The sequence below is a fragment of the Ambystoma mexicanum genome, chromosome 14, assembly GCF_040938575.1.
Source record: "Ambystoma mexicanum isolate Mex_15411 chromosome 14, UKY_AmexF1_1, whole genome shotgun sequence".
Classification (NCBI taxonomy): domain Eukaryota; kingdom Metazoa; phylum Chordata; class Amphibia; order Caudata; family Ambystomatidae; genus Ambystoma; species Ambystoma mexicanum.
In genome coordinates, this window is record NC_090940.1 from 165048787 (window position 1) to 165074031 (window position 25245).

The following is a 25245-nucleotide window of genomic DNA, read 5'->3' on the forward strand; positions in this document are numbered from 1 at the left end:
TGCACCTTTAAATTGGAATGCTCTCCCTCTCTCTCTCAGTTCTATTACTGTCTATTCTTCTTTTCGGGTGTCTCTTTGATCCCATCTTCTTTTATGTGGTTAATGAGGACTTTTTACAATTATTGAAATACTTTGCGTTTTAAATGTTGACTTCATGTTTTTTGGTACAGTTTTTTATTTTATGTGCAATAGAATAACATTTTATTTTATATAGTGTCTTTGGCGTAAGGCGCTATATAAAATAAAATTAAATAAAATACAAAATACAAATACATATAGAGGTGTCAGGCAGTGTTGCGTATCGGTTCCCTGCCTGTTTAACCTGTATTTGTGCGACATTGGAACCAGTCTGAATGCGGCAGCAGTTGCTCCGCATAAAATGCCTCTATGGTTGACCGTTTTCCTCCTTTTTCGACCAAACACCAATTGGCCTCCAACGCCTAATCTCTGCTTTTACTACTTATGCACATATACACTCTCTTTCTGTTAACACGCTTAAAACAAAAGTGTTGTTATGTGTAAAAAAAAGAAGAATTTGAAAGTTGGATGGAAAGTTGGAGATAAGGGTTTGGAAAAAGTAGAGATAATTCTGTACCTAGTCTTTCCCATTAGAGCTAAAGAAAATAATTCCCTCGTTAAGGATTGGTTTATTACTCACATAAGTAACTTGTATCACCGAATGAGAAAAATTGATCTTCTGTTTGGAAAGTTCTCATTGATTCCGACCTTAACATTTTATGAGGGGAAGACCCAACCCAAATTGTTGTAAGGAGTTGAGCTTTATTCCCTTTGGATTCTGGACTGGCTAGTCTATTTGGCGGGTCTATTCTGGCGTCCATTGCTCCGAATTCCTGGCTTGTTTCCCATTGTGGCCGTGAGATACGAATTGGGAATGTATTCTCTTAAATGCAGTGCCCAATGGAAATTGCTATCATTTTTCCATAAAATCTTAGCTCTGGTGGAATAGTCTCTCTTTGTAGACCTAAATAGTTTGGCTGTGAAGTGTGGTAATGATTTCATTAGGGCCAACACAACCTACTGCTCATCACTGTTGGAATCTTTGGGGCTGGTGTCGAAAGATCTTATCCAAAACCTGGGTAATTTAAAAAATGTTTATACTGTACTGACGGGGCTTCTACTTTGGATACTTTGGATACTATGCACAGATGTCTGTCATTGCATCATCTTAGACTTGATTATAAGAACATCGGCGTACTGGCTCCTTATTTAGCAATTTTCCCCGACAAATGTATCAGGCGTGAGTTCCTAAGATTTCAATGGAATTTAATCCCAACAAGAGAAGTCCTTTGGAAATATGATTCGGGTGACATTGGATATGGTAAATTGCAAAAGGTCAGATAGAGGGCCTCATCGTGAGTTGGGCCTTAGCCCGCTGCATTTAAGAATTGGCCCAATCATGAGTCAGGTGGTAATTGGGAGTTTTACCTCCAGCTTTTTGCTGGAGGTAGAAATGTCTCCTTACTGCCCGTTTTCAGCCATTTTCAGTGCTATTACCGATGGTGCAATTACCGCCGGCAGTAATAGCACCCCCCCAACTCATTGGGCCCAATGGTCCAAATGGGGAATGGGAACTTACCACTGTACCACTACTTGTGGTCCGGCGCTAACAGCACCGGACCGAGTAGCGGAATACTATTTGCGCTGGCGGTATCCCGGCACTATTACCGCCAGGATACCGCCAGACTTCTGATGAGGACCAGAGTCTTTAAAGCATTTGCTGATCTCAGGTGCAGGATTCCAGGGTTTGCATTCACACTACTTTGAAAGATTTCCCAGAACTTTAGATCAGGATATGAAAGAAATGGTAGGGAATTAAGCTTGGCTGTTCGCACAACATCTTTGCTCCTAGCCGTGACTGGTTTCATCAAATCATTGCATTTAGAAGCAGCTGCCTGGAGAAGACGCAACACCCTTCAGCTCCACCGTTAACGATAAAGCCCATTCTGCACAAAAATATCTTTCGAATAACATGTGTTTTGAGAAAAATAAAAAAAGTACCAGCATAATATATCCAAGCACTGCTAAACACCCTGTTGTTTTAAGGATTACCATGAAGTTGAATTTAAGAAACTTGTAACGCGTTTTATTTTGAGAACGCAATGCATTCAGAATGAGTTAATATGCATATGTTGACAGTTCTATTATACCTAGTATGTGTTTTTTTCTGGACTCATTTTAACTGATTTTTGCTGGATCCATTTTTAACTGATTTTAACTGAATTTGAATTGATTGCTTTTCTCTTTCCTTTTCAGTATTTTTATAAATGTATTGCACTGGGATACATTTGTTAATAATGTTAAAAGTTTTTTTTTTTTATAACTGAATAACATTTAAATAAACAAAAAAATAAAATAAAAGTATAGAGCAATTCCTATTTTAAAAAATAACCTAAATACAAAATGTGCAATGCGTTATCTGGGTATTGATGCAGGACACAATGGTTCCAATTAGCTCAAACATGTGAGTTGCAGTGCCTCAACATTGCTTTCAATCTACAATGATTACATGAAAATCATGTATCTCAATTAAAAGTACGAGAGAATGTTGCACCTATCAGGTGGGGTACATCACTACTAATTGAGAACTTGTCTTATGATATGATATGATCGTTTATTTATATAGCGCCCATACAAAATGTGTTTCAAAGCGCTTCAAGGCAAGAGAGGGAACAAGGGAAAATACAACCACATTCTTACAGGCCATGAACAGTAAGGATGTGAAATTAACTGTCATACTCAGCCTGACGACATTTCAGATAGTGCAAGAGCTAAGACATAGATAAGGAAGGGAGGGGGAGAGTGGGAAGGAAATGGAAACAGACAGGCGACTACCGTACTAGGCCTGACAACATTTCTGGTAGAGCCGGAGAAAAACAAAAGGTGAGGGAGAGGGGTGCAGAAAGGGAGGGGAGGAACAAAACAAGCGACTATCATACTATGCCTGACGGCATTTCAGACAGTGCTGGAGGGATGGTGGGGAGGAGAAAAACAGTAATGGGAGGGTGGAGGAAACAGACGAGGTTGCTATCATATTAGGTACAGGGACAATTCTGATAGAGTAAGTGCATAGAAGAAAGTAAGGGGAGGAGATAGGAAAAGGGAGAAGGGAAAGGAGGAGAGAAAAGAGTAAGCAGTCAAAAAGCTGAAGACTCATGAAGAATGAGGCCTGCACTGGAGGACCACCTCTTTAGCTTTGGGCTGAGCGGAGCACTCACCTCCAATCCCTCATGCTGGCTCAGCAGGGTCTGCACCCCTGGGAGATCGTAGCCATACTCGTCCGTGTCTAGCACCGCCTCCTTTTCCTGCATCCAGCTCCTCAGCTCATCCACGTCGTGGTCAAACTGGTGGACATTGTGGGCTGCTTCCAGGTTCTGTGGGGAGAGAGATTTTCAGCTGTTACCCCAACCCTCTTTGTGACATTAAGAGAGAACATAACTCGGTTCACCTACAAAGGGGCAGGAGAGTTTGCAGAATGGACGACTTACGCAATAGATATTTATTTATTTATTTTTACATGTATTGCAGCGCTCCCAAACCTCAGGCATCAAGGCACTAGTTCCAGTAGAATTATGCAAGCAAGTCATTGTATATGCAGTCATAGGTCACAGTAAGTGATGGAGTAAGTGGCAGGGAGTGTTCAGAGGCTAGGTTTGACATAGGTCCTTGTGTAAAAAGCCAGGTTTTCAACTGTCTTACAGGGAGCCCAATATGGTTGCTCTGCTCTTCGCGTTGGCTACTCTAATGCTAGAATGCAAGTCATTCATATTTGCTCATTCACGTCTACTTCCTTGTATTACATATATGCCAGGATTTTCCTATGCAAATGCGTATGAGTTTTAAAAATGCACATTTTAGCCATAGACCCGGCCACAAAACAGTGAACTGGTCCCATGGTCAAGGAAAGTGGGGAAAGTGGACCTCTATCCGGAGGAAGACAGTCATGAAATACACATGTGTACCATCACGTTTGCTTAGATAACCACCGGTCCAGTTGGGCCAGGCGTACTTCACACTCAGAACCAAACATTGGCATCTCTGACTAACAAAAGAGCAGCTCTGCAGAAGGCAGCCCGGTAAAGGCTGCCGCAGCAAAATCCCTCATTATATTCCCCCCCACCTCTCACCTCCATACCCACCATCCCATTGTACAGTCCCTGAATTACCTTTCCCACACCCCTCACCCTGCTACCCTCGCCTTCGTCCGCTCCATCTCACCACCTATCTAATCCCGCCTCCATGCACCATTGTGATCCCGACACCGCTCAGATTAAGCTCGACACACATTTCTGCATCGCAGTTCAGCCCAGCAAGCTCGAGGCCACAATCAAAATATTGTCCTGCTCCTGCTTTCTGAATCAGCAATCTACCAGCTGTGCCGTTACCTCCATTGAAGGTGCACACCATTACTTAAACTGTGCTCCCCTTCTTGCCACCTCCATACAGAAACCAACTTTTTTTATGCCCTTTGACAATTTCTGTTTGCATAATGGACCCATTCATAGCATCCGTTATGGACACCTAACTAACTTTTACGTTTGCAGTTTACACTTCCATTTTCTTTTGCGAATCATGCATGATGGAGGATCTACATTAAAATAACAGAAAAAACAGCGACGCCGAAAACACGGTTCTATTTTCTTTTCATTTTTTAGTTTTTTTGCACATTTTTTCTTTCCTGTTTTAATGCAGGGGGAGACCCCCCGCAGTCCCCCCCGTCCCCACCCTTTTTAATTCCCTAAGCCAACCCCCCCAACCCCATCTATTTATTGGGGTGGAATGCATCAACTCGTCTTTGTAGACCAGGGAGGATTTCTGAAATAGCAACTCTGTCATCAATGATCAGAAGAACTCCAATTCTTGTATTAATTAAACTGGGGCATCCATTTCAATCATTAAACTGTATGCATTATAGGGTTTATATATAGTAAAAAAGAAGGGGTTGTCAATACACAGCATTGACTGACACCTTGATCAACTGAGAAATGACTAGTGTCCTTTCCCCCAAACCACATGAACACAGGCAGTGGTGTTACTATAGAGGAGATGACCATGCCACAACCCTTTACAAATGACAGCATCAAAAGCCACGCAATGCTAAGTAATGCTAAGTAGAGTGCTAGTTTATCAGCCAGAACATATCTAGGAATTAATAAATGAAGAAAAAGAATCTGGCCTATGGTACCTACAAGGGGGATAGTCAATTTATGCCCATAAAATGTACCCATCACATTAGCTTCAAAGAAACAGACTTTTCACTTTTGTTCATTAAGAGTACATTGGAATTAGTAGTCGTCATCTGTGCATTGTTTTCAATTCTCTGAAAATATAAAAAGCTATTAGCCTGTTACTCCTGAAGAAGGGTAATTGAATACCCGAGTTGACCCAAAACAGGACATTTGTACAATTATCAAAAAAAAAAAATGTCAATACATGTTGACTTTGTATTTGGAATGTCATTATACATCACTTTTAATTCTTGATGTATTAATGTAGACATCCTTGTTAATGGATTTATTAGAAGGTTAAATGTGATAGCAACACCTACATGAAGATTGTGTGTGCATTTGAACACATTAAACATATTATTTGTACACGTAGTGCACTTGAAATGTGACTATGTCTTTTGCATTAACAATATCTGAGTATTTAAGAAATGTATTAGTACTGTATTTTGTGAGCTAATTGCCCCTGCAGAGTGCAACACTGCTCACATTGACATTTTACCTTATGATTAGTGAAGACCAGCAAGTGTTTGCACCCATAATTTGATTCAAATTCAACTCTCCATTCTGAGTGCAGCCCACAACTAATATTTGTTCATGAGCTGAGGCCACTCCCAGGCAGCCAATAAAAGTGGCTTATTTTGGCGCCGCCTTGAGTGGGTGAAAAGGGACATATCAAGCTAAAATAATGAATTGTGCAAATCTAATTTGGGGGTGGACTGTTACATTTCCCTGCATAAAGCACTACCCAGTTGAATGCCCTTCTATCCTAAAGATTCAAAAGTCATGAGCCATAATTGCTCCCCAATTAGAAACCTGAACTAGAAGAACAAAGGTGAGTAGAAGATCAAAAAATATCTTCAGCATAGGATTCTAGATTAAGAAACACTTTGTTCAGAGTGGAGGTACGCTGTAATGGACACTAAATAAGAACAGTAAGATCACTGTTTTAACCAGCTCTGAAATAAAAGACAACCCATTGTAAAAATATCAGGAAGATGGGACAGCCTTTAAAAGAGACCTAAGACAGCATATTGTCCCTTTGCTCTCATACTGGGAGTGAGTGGAAATAGTCCTTGCTGTCTGAAGACTACCTCATGAAGATTCAGGCTGCTAATGACATCAACAGGCGGGATGCGTGATGAACCAAACCTCTATGCTCGAGGCAAGATCAGTCCTGTTAGTTTGAAGCATCTGAGGAGTCTGGGCCATTTGCAGGATATCTGAGAACAAATAATGGTTGGGTCGATAACGACTGATTAGCTTCAGCAGCAGCACGAATGTCCTTGAATCAATGCAGCACCTTGTGAGGAATCTATGGATGTCCTCCCATCCCCCTAAGGGGAGACCTTTCCAATGGGGCCAGGGCAGTGCGCCCAAAGTACAATAGTACCCCTGGGGATGGTGCAGAGGGGGAGGATCACATGGGATTGATATTTTATTTCTATCGCGCTCGTACACAAGTGTTTCAGCGCGCGACAAGGCAAGGGAGGGGAACAGGGGAGAACAAAACAGCGATCTTACTAGGCCCAGTGACATTGAGAACGCGCAAGTGCATGGGAAAGGGGGAGGGGAAAAGTGCATGGAAGGGGGGAGAAGTGGAAAGTGCGAAGCAGAGGAGAAACAGATAAATAACAATAAATAATAAAGGTAACAAACAGTGGTAGTGCAGCCAGCAATTTGCAAGTGCTAGGTTTAAGGCAGCAGACAGGGTAGGTCTGATAAGTGCAGGAAGAAAAAAAAGGGGGGGCTGTACGGGTACAGATACAGACCCCAGTGCAAGGGGTGGTCTGGAGGCAGTGCAGGAGGGTGGCAGGGTGAGCAGGTACCTGGGCACGGAGGACAGAGGGTGGCCAGGTGCACAGTGCCAAGAGAGAACAGATCAGCAGGGGAGAGGGGGAGCAAAGGCAGAAGAAAAGAGGAAGGTCTTTAGGTGCTTCCGGAACCGGAGATGGTTCTTCTCAAGTTTTAGAGTGGCAGGGAGGCTGTTCCAGAGGGAGGCCCCAGCCGAAGACAGAGATCTACCCCAGCTCGTGGAGAGGAAGTCCCGTATGCAATTGGGGACGACCATCCCATGAGAACGTGGTATAGCTCCGCTTTACAACACCCTCCCTCTTTCTCAAAATCAAACTCTCCTCCCCTCTTTCCAAATAGCACCAATATCTGTTATAGTAATGTCAGCCAACCTGATATGTTAGACCTGACTAAGGCACCAGAGAACACCATATAGTTCCATTGCTAGTACTGTGACGAAGAAGATAACCAGGAGTATGAAGATCACTCCAGAGAATTGGACCGAACGCTCTAGTCTCTCACGGCACTTGATTGGTCAATGGCAATACAAAACAACCAAGGGAAACCCACATGGAAAGACGAGGAAACCCAGGCAAACAGGGAGATGCGCCACGAGACACCATGCACAGAGGCAAAAGGGAGCACAAAGATAGTCCAGGACGAAGGGACTATGCCAACTGCTGCCCAAGAAACCCACCAGGCATCCCAAACTCTGGATATATGCTGGAGACCCAAACCGCAGCTGGGGAAAAAAACAGTGACCGGTGGAGCCACTGCCAACAAGAAGAGCTACCCAAGCAGGGCTGGAGATGGAAACCACAGCCTGAGGAAGAAGGAGTGACCGGCGGAGCCGCCGCCGAACCGAGAGAGAATGCAAATGCTACCGGAGCTTCACAGTGAGGCACCGCCGATCGGAAGACGCAAACCACACAAACAGGTACGAGGGCAGACCGAGAGGTACTAGAGGTCTGGGAGTAATTGGGGAACTACTACAGAGCACGCAATAAGAGGATCCTGGACCATGAGAGTAACAGATGCCTATACAAATGCCCAATAAATAAATAAGAGAGAGAAAGAAACAATTGTATGTTAGGTAGGATATTAAACCCTGCAGGCAAGACACATTACTGTGAGTCAGGGACCCACACCAATATGAGAGCCAGAGAATATGAGGGTCTGGGATCTCAAGAGAAACAGAGACCGTCCAGAAAGGAATGTATGCTTGGTAGGAGAGTAACTCTATTGTGATACTGCATTGCTAGTGAGGGACCCGCACCCATATGAGAGCCAGATAATAAGAAGGTCTGGGACCCTGAAAACAAAAGAGGGAGACAAGAAAGACATATATGCTTGGCACGCAAGTGCAACAACCTGGTATAATACACCATTGCGAGTCTGGAACTCGCACTCATATTAAGGTCTAAGAATAAGGTGAAGCTCATGCAAGAAAGCACAAGGTCTGGGATTGAAAGAGTTCAGAAAGGAAGATACTAATCGGGATGATACCGTTGTTTTTCCTGGGGTATGTTTGGCAGAAGAGTGAACAAGACATAAACCCTGCGTGAACAAAGGAGAAGTATTCACGGGAAAGCTGGGAACTTTCATTGTGCAACATTTGCGAAAAGCTTGGAACAGCCAGGGGAAAGGAGCCAAACCCTGGCCTTTGGAATATAACATTGTGGAACACTTGTTTTGTTTGCTGACAACCGGAGGCATTGGGAACTTTCTGTTGGCAAGAACTGTCATCAACACTTTAGTTGTGAATATAACATCCTTGCACATTAGATTTAAGTTATTAGTGTTTGGGTCAGAAGCAGGGTTTTTGGACACCACGGTGACTGAATAAGTTTATAACCAAAACGATGCCACCTTTGTGTCTGAGCATTACTTATACACCCTTACACTCTTTAATGTCAGAATAGTGCTAAAACATTGCATGAGGTTCCTCACAGAAGGAAAGCACAGCGGGCTAAAAAGATGTCTTGAGCTCCAAGATTGATTTGAACAGACAAACTCTGAGTATGGCAGGTTGCAGGGGGAACAGTCCATCATCAGTGCCATTGATGGGTATGGAATCCTGAAAGGTTATATCCTTTAAAAGGTTGTTTGTCATGGTCTTCCGCAGCAAGTCCTCTCATCTCCAAGTTGGCAGTGGCTGGGAGACCTGACGTCAATGGCCTGAAAGTTACAGCTGCAAAGATGTACATGAGGACCCACCAGCTCACAGGAGGACGTGTGGCATGAACGCCTGGGCCGGCGCAGTGTCGGAAGACTGGGGCTCTGAATAAAGATCAAGCACAACCGCTGGAAAGCTTGAATGCTTTTTGAAGGAGGTTAATTTTCTTGGAATTAACATGGACGTTGTGCTCTTGACACACAGGCCGCAAGGTCTGCCACAGCGAGGAGGTTGTCTAACACCGTCTTCAAAAACATGAAACTTCAGCAGCAGTCTGTTTCGCTCTGGGGGCACTGTTTTGTGGCATAACCCACCATTTGGCATTAAATCTGAAGAAAGCCACCTCAAATTCAGAAAAAAGGTCAAGAATCACCTCTTCCAACTGGTTTACTCTCCATCTTGATGGGGACTTTCCCTTAGGCTCTTGCTCCTGGATAAGGGCTAATTTTGGCCTCTTCCTCAGCTGCTGTCTGTCTGCCTGCGATGCATTGACATTGGATTCCTGCCGGCACTTACACCTTTTGGTGTTGACTTGGTTGGCGTCTTGAAACACACACTGCTTCTTCTCTTAGCCCAGAGCAGTCTAGTTTTGCATACTTATTTGTGAGTCACTTAAGCTATTCTCCACATTCCCCTGTGGCCTAAAGATCCCAAGCACTGAGAATCACCATTTTTGTGCCCCGACCCTTTGTAATTCCTCTTCCACTTCACTTGGGGTGAGAAGGCTCATTCAGTGGATTTTGGTTGGTGCCACATAAGTCAACAATAAATACATAGAAAACACCACCAACAGTCTTGACATTGGAAATACCTTGCACCTTGTGGTGGCTGCACAAGCAAATCAGACAACCATCCACAGAAGGATAATTGCGCATACCCTCAAGAGGAATAAAGACAGTCACACATTTGGGAGATCTGAAAAAACACAAGGGACCAAAGGGATTAAACCTGTTTTGGTTTTGCACCCCATTTGCAATTAACCAAATGGTTCTATGTTCTTAGATTGGCCCTTTTTTCCCACTTAGTTTTTTTGCGAAACAACTCATCGATTTTTTGTATTTTATTTGAAGGGTTCCCGCCAAACTCCTTTCTCTTTTATCTAGTCCCTATTCCCCCATACCCAGTACCCCTCACATCCCCTTACCCACCCTAATATTTTTTGGCCGAAAACATTCAGCAAAAAACTCTGCGAAAGAAAGCCTGGTGTTGTATTGTGTGTGGAAAGGGCATAGCAGGAACAGAAGACAGTCGCACTGAAGATCCACAATAATCAGGCAGCTACCCTGTTTAAGGGAGGCCAGGATGAGGGCAGTTTAACCATCTTTAAAGTTTCCAGAGGGAGGCATCAAGTGAATAGGGACAAATAGAGGATGATGTTTAATCCCACGCTGCTTCCTACTCCAGAGTGAAGAATCACTCACAATAAGACTCAGCTGAAGGAACCACCTTAAAAGGGCAGGTTTCTGAATGTCTTTTTCCTTCGGTCCCAGTGTCGGGGCATGGAAGAGGGGATCACAGGGGAAGCCAAAGATGTCAACCCTTCCTTGCCACAGAGGGAGTCCACAGGTCATTTGTAATCCTGCACTGACTACTCTTGCTCGTGGCCTCCAAACCCACCAGGGTAGTGGCCTTGCACCCCCCGCCCCCTTTACCCTGGGCCCACATTCTGTGGCACGGCTTCTTTATCTGCCACTCCAGGCTCTTCCACTAGCTGCCCAAGGTAATAGCTGCTACGCCTGTTGGGATTGAACTCTTCAGCCGGCTGCCTTCGGTCACAGCTCATCCGCAGACTATTGTGGGTTATGAGCTCTTACCCGTCATCGCCTGACAATGCCCAGGAGCACCCACACACGAAAAACTGTAAGCACCCAAGCCACTGATCAATGGACATGCAACCTCTAAAGATAAGTTAACTTAAAAACATAAAATACATCTAATGTTTGGACCTATAAAAAAAGTTTTTAAAAAACACAAAGAAACAATACAAAAAGAAAACAGAAAAGCACCACCAAAATCAACAGACATAAAGGGCACAGCTGCACAAAACACACAATAACAATGTAGAGACTGTTTCCTTTTGCCCATGCCAGAGTATCATAGAATCATTATTCCCTATGTTGTTGTATTCATCAGCAAACCGGGACTTGAGTCCTGCACATTTGGGCCTCATTATGACCCAGGCGGTAAGGGGTTAGCGGCGCCGTAAAAGGTGGCGGCGCCGTTAACCCCTTACCGCCTAATTACGAGGTCCCTTTGCGGGTCCTGGGGCCTCATTACGAGGTGGGGGTAAGGGATTATCGGCACCGGTAAGGGCACCGGTGCCGGTAATCCCTTACCGCCCTACTACGAGTTCCCTTTGCAGGTCCTCCCTTAACACCTGGCTTTACCAGGCGTTAAGGACGGGACCCGCAAAGGGAATCTGGAGCTAATAACGGTACCGCAATTTGCGGTACCGTTATTAGCGCCTTCCCCATTCCCATTGAGCCCTATGGGGGCTCAAATGGGAATGGGGAAGGGCCCTGGTGAATGGGGAATTACCGGTCCCACCAACCTTGGAATGGGCCGGTAATAGCTCCATTCACCAGGGCGGAGTCGGTAAGGTTTTGGAGACAGCCATGGCGCTAATAGCGCCATGGTTACCTCCAACCTCGTAATGAGGAAATAAGGAAGGAACCCACAAAGGCACTTTCGAGGTAATTACGGTACCACAATTTGCGGTACCATAATTACCGCCTTCACCATTCCCATTGAGCCCTATGGGGGTAAAAATGGGAATGGGGAAGGGCCAATGGTGAATGGGGAATTACCGCCCCCGCCAACCTTGGAATGGGGCGGTCATTCCGCCATTCACCATGGCGCAATCGGTAAAATACCGGCATCAACCATGGCGCTAATAGCGCCATGGTTAACGCCTGGGTCGTAATGAGGCATTGTCTTAGTGAAGGTTTATTTACCTATTTTTAACATAATGAAGATATAGTAAGAGTATGCATACTTTGCATCAAATGTTAGGCACCAACATAGCACTGCTTGTGGGTTTTGGAGATCTAAGAACAGGATACTAAGTCCTTTTATTTCTGGCTAGATTGCTATGTTAACCGAACCACCATTTTAAAGAGGGGTGGCATTAAGCACAATACATTGATTTCTGAAGAATTGCACTGAAATATCTTTGTTAATAGAATAATACTGTCTAACCATCTCATGAAGTACAGTCCAGCATAGCACCCCAGGGGAGGTGGCGTCATGTTACCTCTCCTCGGTGGTTGATGGTCTGGCACAGGTGTGCCCATCTGGCATTGAGCTCCTCCGTCTTCTCCTGGATTTCAGGCAGCTTGTTGGGGCACTCCTTTGCCAGGCTGGATGCCAGCTCGTGCACACCAATCACCTTGGATTGCCCAAGAGTCTTCATCTCCTTCACAAAGTCTTGAAACTTCTTTGCTTGCACCTGCAGTGCCAACACGTTGGTGATGGGCGTGAAGATAACACAAACAAGAAATGATAATCCTTGAAGATCAAGGTGCTACTATTGCTTACTGAAAGTATCAAAACATAATTTGGCAAAAACAGTATTTAAATATGAATTTGGTATTAAATGAAGGACCTTTAAATTGGAAATGTGTTCAGGGTTGTAGTCTCAGCCATATTTATAAAGAAATTGACGTTTCTCCTGTGGGGGAAATACTGGGTTTTGAAATGCTATTGAGTGCCTTGAAGACTTTGCTGCTTTGCACTGATGCTCAGCCAATGCTAACTGCCATGTTTAGCAAGCGCCTTGATGCCATTGTCATGTGAACCCTAAGTTCTAATACACATGTCCTAACCGTGACGGCTCTACCCCCCTGGTACCTAAGTGTGATCACTTCCCCAGTTCTCACCACCAACGTGTTTCCCTTTTGGCATTGTGACAAATCCGTAGATGTCACCACTTCTCCCCGAGGGGGAGCCCCTTCCCATGAAGCCAGGGAGGTGAGGTCTCTACCCGATAGTCCCCTTGTGAGTGTTATTCAGTGGGAGGATCTCATGGGGAGAGACTCCCCCTCTTGGGACAAGGACGACCATGTAAGGGAAGCCCCACTCACCCAACACCCTACACACTTCCCTACGGTACCACGTCCTTTCATAGCGGGATGTTTTTTCACAGGATTTTTTACCGCTAATATTTTAACAAAAAAAACATCACATTTTTGAGGGAGGGTTCGAAAATTATATTTATGGCGGTGTGGGTGTTTGGGAATACATACAAAATGAAAGGGAAAGGAATAAAAATAATGTAAAAAAATGTTTATGGGTTTTTTCGTTAAGAAAATGGCAGTAAAAAACCCTGCAAAAAAGTCCCGCAATGAAATGACATGGAACCTTCCCTACCATGCATACCACAATTACACAGTTCTATGTTCTTTCATTGTCATACATTATAACAAATGCCTTTTAAACGTACATAAAATTACGAAAATGTCATCACATTTTTAAAAATAATTTTGGGGTGGGGACCAAACCCCCCTCTGCCACCTATTTTTTACTATTTCTGACCCCCAAAACATTTCGATGAGCTTTTTTGTAATTCTATACTTGTTAGAAAGGCAGTCGTAAAAATGACTGGCGGTGAAAGGACGGCATACCAATTACACACCTAACCAACCCGTGTACCTGTGTAGGGCCATAGGCTTGACTTCTACTGAGACGAGGGAAAGCTTGGACTACCCAGGGGAGATTGATTATAGAAGGATTGAGACGAGTATAAGGTGCAGAGGAATGAAAATCAAAGGGCCAAAGACACTGAAAAGGGACTTAAATGCTAATGCCAACCACTGCCAAACAACCACTATAAAAATAGACAAATGACTTCAAGAAGAGACACAGCCAACCAGTGTGAGACACAAGCAAGATCAGGACGTTCAAGAATGACAAGGAAGCAGAGAGCAGCCCGCCCCCTAGATCCAGCGGTTGTAGAGGGCAATACTTGATCTAGTGGCATGGCACAAGCCAGAGGCAGAGCTGGAAGCTGAAGTGTGGTGGTGTGGCCCGAAAAGTGGGGACCAGGTTGTCCGTGAACGACGCTGTGACTGCCAGCAACAACCTGCAGCAGAGCCAAGCAGGAGCGCATAGAGAGGAAAGGAACACCACAAACCAAAACCCGCAGCCCTGTGAAGAGCCAGTAAAGAGCTCCTGGGAGACAGGTAACAGGAGAGAGAGAAAGTCCGGGTGGCGATTGGGTGTGACAGAAGTAGTTAAGAAGTGTCTCGGGAGTCATCTTACTCGGCACAGTGGTTGGTTGCAGACCACTGTTGAAGGTAACAATAAGATAGAGTGCCTCAGGGGTCATCTTCCTCGGCACAGTAGTCGGTCGCAGACCACTGTTGAAGTTAACAATAAGAGAGTACCTCGGGAGTCATCTTTTTCAGCACAGTGGTTGGTCACAGACCACTATTGAAGTTAACAATAGGAAAGAGTGCTTCAGGGTCATCTTACTCAGCACAGTGGTTGCAGCCCACTCCTGGAGCGAACAGTAAGAAAGGGTAACCTGGAAGTCATTTTCCTTGTGGCAGTACGTGGCAGTACCTGGCAGGAGAGTGAACCAGGTCTGCCAAAAGCAAGCTATAGAGAAATACAGCTCTGGGACACACACCCACAAGAAAAGAAGATTACAAATCATCTTCCATGCCATAGTACTTGGCAGGAGAGTGTACCAAGTACTACTCATGAAAGAAGAGGAGCCAGTTTCTGGGACCCTAATCACAATTGGTTCTTTTCTTTGTGTCAAAGGCCAGGGGAAGAGAGATTCCCTGTGGTGTTGTGAACTGTGAAATAAAGCTTGAGGAAAGCCAGAGGAAGAGAGACCTCCTCCTTGGTGTTGAAAGAAAGCCCAAGACGGCCAGGAGAAGGAAGTCATTCTCCTGGTGATTGAGCCAGCAAGAAGGGGGGGGGGTCAAGCCAGTGGTCCAGGGGAAGGGGGACATCCCCCCTGGGATGCAAAATATTGAACTTTCTGAAGCAGAGTGTTAGAGGATCTGCCATACATTTGTTTGTTTGTGGGGTACTTAAACCATGGCAAGGGAGACATTCCCCCTGGTAAGGAGCTTGCAACTAGAACTGTTCCAACCAGTCCAGGAGGAGGGATTAGTTTAGTGATAAGTGTAAAGGACAGAGATAGGGACATGTTGACACAGGACGGTGGACTCTTTAAGCTACTAAGATATCCTGACAGACCCGTTGGCATTTTAGTGGAGGCAGGGAAACCCCTTGTAGATATGGGAAAAGACAGGTTTTCTCTTTATGTTCACACCAAATAAAAGTCTATAGCAATCACTATGCCACCTGTGTGTCAGTTTCCTTCTTCTGCACCCTTACAGCATATAGAAGTGTGTTTTAGAGAGTCACTTCCCTAGGCACGGCGGCTTTAGCTGAAAGAAGTCGTCATATAGTAAGTGGGCTCACATGCCCCAAACCGTGTGTGAACTGTTGCCCAGCAAGACCAGAAATGTACTACTGTTTGCCTTCCATCCTGATTATGCCTTCCTGAGCGTGAGAATGCAGCCTCTGACTAAGACTTGTATGCCGAGACACTGTTCATTCAGCTGAACCAGTGTTGCTTGGCGATATTATGCCATGTCGGAACCCTCCCTTTCCATTGAAATGCATGTGTGCCCTCCTGCATGAAGCTCAGTGCCTGCAGGGGGGAGCGGGGTTGCTGCATCGAGTCTCGCTCTGTCATTGGGTTGCTGTTGTCCTGTGCAAGCTGGCTTTGCTGACTGCCATTAAACAATGTTGACCAATCCATTGGAAGTGTCTGTGGTTGTTTTTCCAGGACACTCCCTAATGTAACAATTTGGAGCAAAGGTAATGTGAACCAAATGTGCATCTTACCCAAAATAGCATTTGGCCAGCAGTACTTACCCCTTCCTATATATGAGAGAGAGTACACACAAACGTAAAAGGTAGCAAGGAAACGTGTATGGGGAGAAGAGCAAAGAGCAAGAATACCCTGGAATGTACTGTGCCACATCATGTTAAGAAAGGAGGTTTTAGTTTTCGGGGTATATTTGCAAATACCATAAGGCGTTTGCAGTTACACCTGCCCACTATCTACTGGGAACTGACTCTTCAAACATACCGAGATGGGTAGAGTCAGAAATGCAAATATCATCGCCATAGAATTTATAAAGGCCTATGAAAAAAATCTTGATAAAATGATTCTCCCAGTTGTCAAAGTTACAAAAGAATATTTCAGGTCTTGGGAGTCGAACTGGGGACAATTATTTTCTTCTCAGTGGAGTCCCCAAAAGAGGAAATCTTCCTCTTTAACTAATAGAAAATCTGAACTTCTGTAACTAGTTAATATCGTCAAATATCTTAAAAATAAGGGATGTTTGTTTTGGTGATTTAATGAACGCACAAGATGGAGGTTTTGACCTCTTTGATTGGATTAACTAAAAATACTATGCAGATGGAACAATGCATTAGCTTTTGAAGTCGTGCAGACCTCTTCATCAGAAGAACCAGAGTGAAATGATTTTTAAAAGAAAAACTCAGAGCGAAGAGGGAAAAAGAGCATTTCAAACTTCACTGGCTGATGGAACAGTGTGCATTGAACAGATTGAACGCAGGTCTAGAATGATTGTGTTACCTAGAAGACCACACAAGCTCCTGGAAGCAGGGGACACACACACGTCTGAACACACTTCACAGTACCAGTTGAGAATGACATTTTAATAAAGCAAATATCTTTCTAAGACAACTGTTGAAAGTAATATGTTTCCAAAGTTCAGCACAGGCAGTCTTAAAGTGGGCCCCAGTAATTTTGATAAATTACAGATGTTCGTTTTGACACTTCCAGCTAAGCCTTGCATTTTAAGAAACGAGACATTGTTCACGTGCAACTTTTGAATGGAATATGCTTTCAAAGTTAGGCACAGGCAGTTTTAAGGTGCCCCCCTAATTCTCTAAACGTTACTATTCAATTAAAAAAAAATATTGACATGAAAGATTTAAAAACAATAAATGGAAAAGTAGGCCAGAATCGCGTTCTCCTCACGCAATGTTTCAAAGTGTGTTCTACAGTCTCTCGTGGTGTGAACACATTGTAATGATTTCAGTGCTGCTGGTACAGTTTCCTAGCTGGTATACAATGTGGCATTAAAAAATGTGCTCTCTAAGTTTAACGGGTGCAGTCTCCAATGTTTCCTGAGTGTGACCCCAATCTTCACAATGGTTCCTGGCTTTGTATACAGTATGGAAAAAGAATTGTCTGCTGGTATCTCAGTGGGTCTCTTGCACTGTAATCGGTGCCAAGCATTTGAGCTTAGATGCCCAAGAGTTCCGTGCCCCCCCCCCACTAGGGATCCTGAACAGTAGTGTCCAGTAGTTTAGGTGATTTAATGGCTACTGAAGCTCTCGTGAGGCGCACAACTATGAATCTCCGAGGGGGACTATTGGGGACAGTCAAGAGCTGCAGCCTCTGGAAATCCAGGGGAACCCAAATTCTGTGCCATCCTTAGTTTATCTGCCAGTGTGCAAGTTGTTAATACATTCAACACAATGAACCACAGTTTTTGGACGAAGGGGGGTTGTTTATAAGTAATGTAGGGGCAGGACTTGCATGCAATATTCATAGTCGAGAACTGGGATTTACTGAGCCGAACATCACACACACCAGTAGACTATGGGCCTCATTATAAGTTTGCAGGTCCGGGAACTACGTTACCGGTAAGCATGCCGGTACTGTAATTCCCGGACCAGCAAACTACGAGTTGTGCTCGCGGGTGCCTTTCTGCCTTTCTACCCGCCAGGTCGGACCTGGCGGGCGGAAAAGCACCCGCGTGCACAGCATGTCAGATGTACCGGCACCGTTATAAACGGTGCAGGTGCATCCGACCTCCACATTCCTATTCAGCCCTATGGGGCCGAATGAGAATGGGGAGCATCTTTTTACCGGCGCCGTCAAACAGGCAATTACCGGGTCCGCCAGGGCCATAATGACCGGGTAATTGCCCATTCGCGGGTGCTGGAACAAAAATTACACCGGAGGCAGCTGTGCCTGTATTACAGGCACGGCTACCGCTGATGTCATAATGAGTCCATATGTCTAAACTTGAGAATGGCACCTGCTCTGTACCTCCTATCTTTGTGATGTGTTGTGGCTTGTCTGTTATTTGCTGGTATAGGCGTGTAAGGTTTCCTTAATTACTGTCATCAGGTTTCCTTTAATTACTGTTAGGTTCCCTTTAATTATTTCCCTTTATTTCTGTGTGGGTTTGGCCTTGACCTTCCTATACAGATTCCTGGCTCTGGCCCAAGGCAAGATGGAGTTTTACAATAGAAGCCTTGATTGGCTAGAGAGAACTGCAGGACAACAATGAACGTTCTAAACTGTCACTTTCTGCCTTTCATCGTCGCAACCCCATCTGAGAGGACGTGTCTGTAGCTGCTCCTGCTGAAGTCTTGGGCATAGTGGATTTGAACTTTCAAATCCTGGCAGGCGATCGGCTACTTATGCGGGGTTGTTCAGGAGAAGAATTCAGGTTCGCAGGAGAGTTTCTGGAAGTTCTTTTGGAGAAGAAAACATTCTTAAGCTAAGTGACTTTATTTGGATATGTAAATCTTGCTCAGATTCATTAGAAACTTTAGGAGATTGTAAATGAAAATTCAAAAGAAGAACTGATGTTACTCTGTTTATAGTTCAACGTTTAATTTTTAAACGTGCGTGAGCAATGTTAGACTGTTACGTGATTTCTTTAGCACGTGTGTTCCAGCGCGAGTGTTCAAAGTGCGTGTGTTCATTGCGCGTGTAGTCATAGCGTGAGTACGCGTGCGCGAGAAAAGACTGCTACGTGATTTCTATAGCGCGTGTGTTCATAGCGTGGGTGTTCAAAGCACGTGTGTTCATTGCACGTGTAGTCATAGCGCGAGTACGCGTGCGCGAGAAAAGTCTGCTACGTGATTTCTATAGCACGTGTGTTCCAGCGCGAGTGTTCAAAGCACGTGTGTTCATTGCACGTGTAGTCATAGCGCGAGTACGTGTGCACGAAAAAAGACTGCTGTGTGATTTCTATAGCGCGTGTGTTCATAGCACGGGTGTTTAAAGCGCATGCACGCGAGAGTAAGAAAAGACTGCTACGTGACTTTTTTCAGCACGTGTTTTCTTAGTGCATGTGTTCCTCAGCGCGGGTTTTTTCTCCGGCGCGTGTTTTCTTCAACGCGTGTTTTGGGCGGGTAAATATTTGCACGTGTGCGCAAAAAGGTTTCAACGGACTTGGAAAAGTTTGCAAGTTCTTCAAGAGACTATGAACTCTATTTATTAAGAAGAAAGAACAGGATTCATCTAAGTCTTCTTAACTGGAACATTTAACAGTTTGTAAGGCAAGAGTCAAGGTTCTTAAGAGTTCAATAATCAAAGGAGTTGCTGTTATTTTCAAGACTTTCAAAGCCACAAGAAAGGTAGAAAGATTTTATCAGCTATTACTCCAATCTTCTCTAAGATCTTAAAAGAGAAGAACCAGGTATGATTCTTTACATTTTAGTTAAGGATATAAAGTTTTCATAATTTAAAGATAGTAAAGTAATTTGAGGATTCTGTATGTTCTTATGTATTCACTGCAGGTTCCGCATCAGCTAGTCAGAATGTCGCCAGCCTGGTGTTTCTTATGTTATCCACTTCCCCCTTTCCCTTTGGGGTATAGTTAACAGAGCCGAGAATTATCGGGTTCTGAGGATTACACTTCAGGGGGATTGTCAGGGGTTCAGCAGCTTCCGCGGACACAGGATAACTCTCAGCCTGACAAGGCGGAGCGGATCGATCTTTAACTAGATTGTGTTGATGTGTTTACCTTTGCTAATGTGTAACATCTCCTTTGGTAGTATTTCAAGGCCTGGTTTGGCTGCCACTTACATACCAGAGTGGTTTTAAGAAAGTGCTCAAGTGCTCCTTCATGGAACAGGTGATGGTATCATACGGGTGATGGCATCTTACGCATCTTGGCAGAGTACCTTTTGTTTTCCTGGTGTTCTGTTCAATGTGTGCAGCTGTTTGTTGTTGATCTCTGGGCTCTTTGAGCCAGGCTTAGCTATTTTGCTGCTTCGGCTTTATAGTGTCCGTGTACTTTACTGTGACATTTTTCAGTTTGCTGCACTAATGTTACCTTGCATATACCTTCCATCTATGTGTTCCAATGAATGACCATCTCTAGCTTTAGGCATTGCTAGGGGGCCTTTCAGGGGGGTTTATAGCCCTGGGGATTTTTTCTTGTAGCCCCGGATGGAAGCTCAGGGGCAACAACCAAAAGCCTAGCAAGCCCCGAGTCCCGACAGTCTCGACATTAGCATAGCCCCGGATCTTTTCCAAACCTAGCAGCACCCCTGTGACAGGCATAATGCCTGCGACTGATTGCCATGTCAGAGCAGGAACTGTTTTGATAACTTTGCACTGCAAAAGCTGCAGCTGCTCCCTGCCTTCATTCACGTACGGTGTAAACTTTGTGGCATACCTACTGTAATAGATGCTTGAGAACTGGTCCAGTATATTGCTTCCAATACCGGGGGAGTAATAGTATAACAGTCTGCAGAAATACACCGTGAAGAAGGTCTGAAGGCCCCACGCGCCCCTTGGAATGTTCTCCCAGAATGAAACTACACATTCCATAGAGGTTTACATTTTGTGAGTTGGTGACTTTTCAAGTAGAACTAACCAGATTATTTGAGTTGCAATTCTGTCCTCCAAGTTCCATCAGTTGTCCACACATGTTCCTAACCACGAACACTCAATCCTTCTATAATATATGAGATAAGGGACCCCCTTATTGTACAGTGTAAGGATATTGCAGGTCACCAAGGAGTTCTGTGATCAAATGGAGGAACAAGGCTGAAGTCCAAGTTCCTTTATAAGGTCACAGAACACTGAGGTGACCTGCAATAGCCCTATACGGTACAACAGGGGTTACTTTACTCCTTATAATACATGGTCAAACCATTGTCTCCTTTAATATGTGGTCCTTTGAACTGATGTAAGAAATATTCCAGTTGCTGATATGTGGAATACATTTAGAATCTGAAGAGTTGGAAACATGCACCAGTTTATGACTTGTAACATGTTACAAACATATAGTCCAAGCTGTCCTGTTTGCTCTTCTTTGTTAAAGCCTATCAGAAAAATAAATAAATATAATACCATAAATGTCTCCATATTTATCAAATAATGGCTATGACTTGACAATGGAACAAATTTACAAGAAAAGAATCTTAAAAGCTTGTCGTGGCTTTAATTGTTTTAGTAGTGGTTGGGATTATGCCGAAAGCCACTGTCCTACAGTGTGTTGGTTCTGGCAGCCATGTGATGTCACAACCGAACTGTAACAAGAGGAGTGATGTCATTCTTCATACAGGCTTAGACCTGTAATAATAATATAACGTACAGGCTTTTATACCAATATCGCAGAATTCCATGTGTTATAGGAGAACTCCTAGTCAAGTCAAAGTATGTGATGTTTGCTGAAAAATATACATTCTCTGTTTAAAAGTGTTACTATAGCAAGATAGGAGTCAAGAAAAACAATCCTGTCCAAAGATTGCCAGGCTAGGTTGCCAGGTACTCAATTCTCAGATAGACAAGGCAACTATTCATTATTTAAATTCTTAAAAGAGTTTCTAATTCCAATTTCTGTTTGTGCTGAGGTTAGGGATGTAACTGCTTTTTTATGGCTGATATTTATAATGGTTATACTTGCGAGAAACAATAATGGTTCAAGGCTTCAAAGTTATTTTAATGATTCAAATTATATAGGTTTGAAAGCGAAGAAATAATGATTTCTTGTTTTTAAAAAATAAAAAAAGTAAAATAAATCAATGTACATGATGTCGATGAGGAACGGTCCATGGTTATCACATTATATTTCAATACAAATAGTTTCCTTAATCCACATAAGAGTAGCCGCCACACGTTTCACGCCTTTCATGTCAATATATGCTTTGTGCACAATACTGCAACTGTGTTCTTTGTGACCCCTGGAGTGTGAGCTTGTGCGGTAGGTCAGAAGGACCTGTATACTGCCTAGGGTTTGTGCATGAAATGATACATCCATTCAGACAATGAGCCGAAGACCGTGTGTTAAGCCGTAGTGCGAGACAACGGTTACCTCCACGTCCTCCAAGTCCTGTCCATAGTCATTCGAGTCCGCAAGGGCCTGTTTGGTGGTCAGCCACGCCGTGACCACCCCAACCTCCTTCTGGAACTGAAACCACCGGTCCTGCTGCCTCAACTGCTCCCTCAAGGTTTGAGTTTTATCCAGCAGGGTTTGGTACTTCTGCAGGACTTCCTGGAGTTTTGGGATTACATTGACACTGCAAAGGAATTAATTAAATGATAGGTCAACATGTAATATATCTGCAATTACTACAAGGTCCCATGGAACAAGTGGCACATTTACTGGGCAAATCTCCAATCCTTCACTGACCATGATGGCCACATGACCTTGTCAATCCAAGCAGAATGGTTAACAGTTGCCACCATTCTCTCAGCTTCAGGGTTCAAAGAATATCCAGGTGCCAATGTTAATATCAAAGGTATTACAATCATTAAGTGCTGTGCTTCAGTGCATCAGAAGCAGACATAAACATGATGAACCATTAAAAATTCAAAGAGCTAGTCTTACGTTAGACTTATCATTTTCAAGGTGTCTATTAATGCCGCTTCATAACACACACTCATCGAAAGAATTCAAGAATCAAATACCACCCTCCAGCTTACGGATACAACTAGATCATTCTGATGAGCATTTGTGCAGAGTTCCCTGCCAGCTGAATTGCTTGTAGACACAGACACAACTAACACTCACCATGGTACAGCAACAGAGACTAGCCAGCTAGTAAAGACGCTTCTAAGATCCGATCAGACACCATCATATGCAAGATCAACAAGGTTCTGAAACAATGAGGTCTGACTCCTATGGACAAGAGTCTAGAATGTGGGACTTTCCGTGAGTTCCGTGGGACTGTCGAGATCACCCTCACTCCTGCTTTGAAGAAGCAGATTTATTTTAATATATAGAGTGGGGTTGGTCCATTCAAGAACCAAATTTAAGATAAAGTAGTTGGACTGATCCCAGATCCAGTGAAAGGATCCAAGAGAGGCGTAAAGCACAGGCAGGGTTTCTAAATTCCAGAGAGGCAGTCACCAGTGACTTTTAGAATCACTGCCGCAAATCATATTTGCTAGACTGGAAAAAGCAGCCCATATTGAATTGATATGGTGTAATATGGAATTTAGGAGATCACCCACAACCAGTGGCTGATCTTCCGAGGGAAAACACGTGCGTGTGCTGAAAGTGGTATGAGCTGCAAGAACGATGATTTAAAGACAACCATGATGCCATAATTCTTAATTTTCTTGCCATGAGTTTTATAAAGACCTGTGCTCTGGGAAGGCAGGCAATTGTTGGCAAAGTGTGTGAGCTAGATGTATAATGTGCTGAATGCCACAGAAGGGGCTTTAGGATACAGCAGCCCATTGTACAGGACATAACTGGCACACAGCCCACAGGACAGGATGAGGGTCATGCCCAGAGGCTAGTTGAGGAGAAAGTTCATCCAGGGCAAGGCCATATCCTTCCTGGAGTGGGCGCTGGGATAGTGTGACCTGTCCATAACCGCAGGCCTTTTCCAGGCTCAATGGTGAAGTGCCTGCATTGGTTATTGTACCCAGAGCAGGGCATTGCAAAAGAGCAGCGATGCCAGGCATATGGCCACAGATAAGGTAAAAGTCCATCATTGCAAAACTACATTCATTCACTTCAATAAAGGCCAGGGCCAAGATTATACAGACAAAAGTATTTTTAAAATAAACAAAAGTACAAATTCATACACGAAAACTTTATCAGTTGTCCAAGTCTGGCCCTGGAGGGCCGGAGTCCTGAGGGGCATTCATGATATCCCTCATTAATATTCATGAGGAAAACTCTGCATACATTTAGAATAATTTTATGCAAATTTATCTCATGAATTTTAATGGGCGGTAACCTGAAAACCTGCCATGGATCTGGCCCTCGAGGCTTGGAGTTGGACAACCCTGCGGGATGTTATGGTTTTGATGCAATACCACAAACCCATGAAATTCTGCACTTCCGGTTAGAATTGTCATGCACTGCTCAGGACCTCAGAAATAACATTATAAATGACCTTCAACGGTCATGCGTCTGACTAAAATAGAGTTTTTTCTGTCCACTCGGGCACAGTACCAGGACCTGGGGAAAAGATAGCACTGAAAAAGACAAACAACATCAGAAATTGGGTAATCAGCAAAAAGTGTATACATGGGAAATACTTTGTGTTTCAGATGAAAACATTTACCAGAGAGGGTGGTTTTTTCCCACAGCGTCTTGCCCTTTTGTTGTATGTTCTATGACATCTATGAACATGCAGAGGTCTATTGAACAAGTGACTCATTCTAGAATGTCTGTGACTGAGGTAAGAGATGATTATGGGGTAATTACTTTACTGACATACCATCAGACAGCTGATGGATTACCTCCACTTCAAATGGTCTAAAGTTCTGTCATGTACTGGTCTGGTGCCTAACATGATAATGTCCATTGGATCTGAAACCATCTTTTGGCTTCTGCTGAGGTCCAGGTTTATAGTCAAGAGAAGGGGTGTTAAACTGCAGGCCGCAGACACGTCAGATTGTCAGGATATCCCTCAATAACATTCATGCGATAGATCTGCATGCATTCAGGCTTATTATTCCATGCACATTCATCTCAGCAATATTAATGAGTGGTGATCCTGAAAACCCAATATGTTTGCGCCCCTCAAGGCCTGGTGTTCGACGGCACCACTGCTCAAGAGTATGACAGTTGCTCACCAAGCATTCAGTAAAAAGCTTGCATCCCTGCTAGAAATGATGTGTCCTTTTCCAGTAGGTCGGCCCCAAAGCAAGGACCATAACTTCAGCTAATTGCAAGGAAATGTAGTCTGCTGGCTAATTTGTTGGCATTGAATCCTGGGGACCAGAATTTGAATCCCAGATTCCACTTTAACTACTCC

General features: G+C 44.0%; 1 protein-coding gene and 1 long non-coding RNA gene across 4 annotated transcripts in view; one reads left to right on the forward strand and one right to left on the reverse strand.

Annotated features, from left to right (window-relative positions):
* The window catches only part of LOC138527558 (uncharacterized), a 167848-nt gene that overhangs the window by 128872 nt on the left and 13731 nt on the right, over positions 1–25245 (forward strand). The window lies entirely within an intron of this gene.
* SPTBN5 (spectrin beta, non-erythrocytic 5) overlaps positions 1–25245 on the reverse strand; it is a 1050196-nt gene that overhangs the window by 126470 nt on the left and 898481 nt on the right. For all 3 annotated transcript variants that reach the window (XR_011283950.1, XM_069638812.1, XM_069638811.1), the window contains exons 52-54: positions 22341–22545; positions 12467–12661; positions 3237–3392 (exon numbers count right to left, since the gene is read on the reverse strand). Coding sequence is in view for 2 of the 3 variants with exons in the window: in XM_069638812.1 (XP_069494913.1) it covers positions 3237–3392; positions 12467–12661; positions 22341–22545 (556 nt within the window). In the remaining variant the exon portion in view is untranslated. The remainder of the gene's footprint in view (positions 1–3236; positions 3393–12466; positions 12662–22340; positions 22546–25245) is intronic.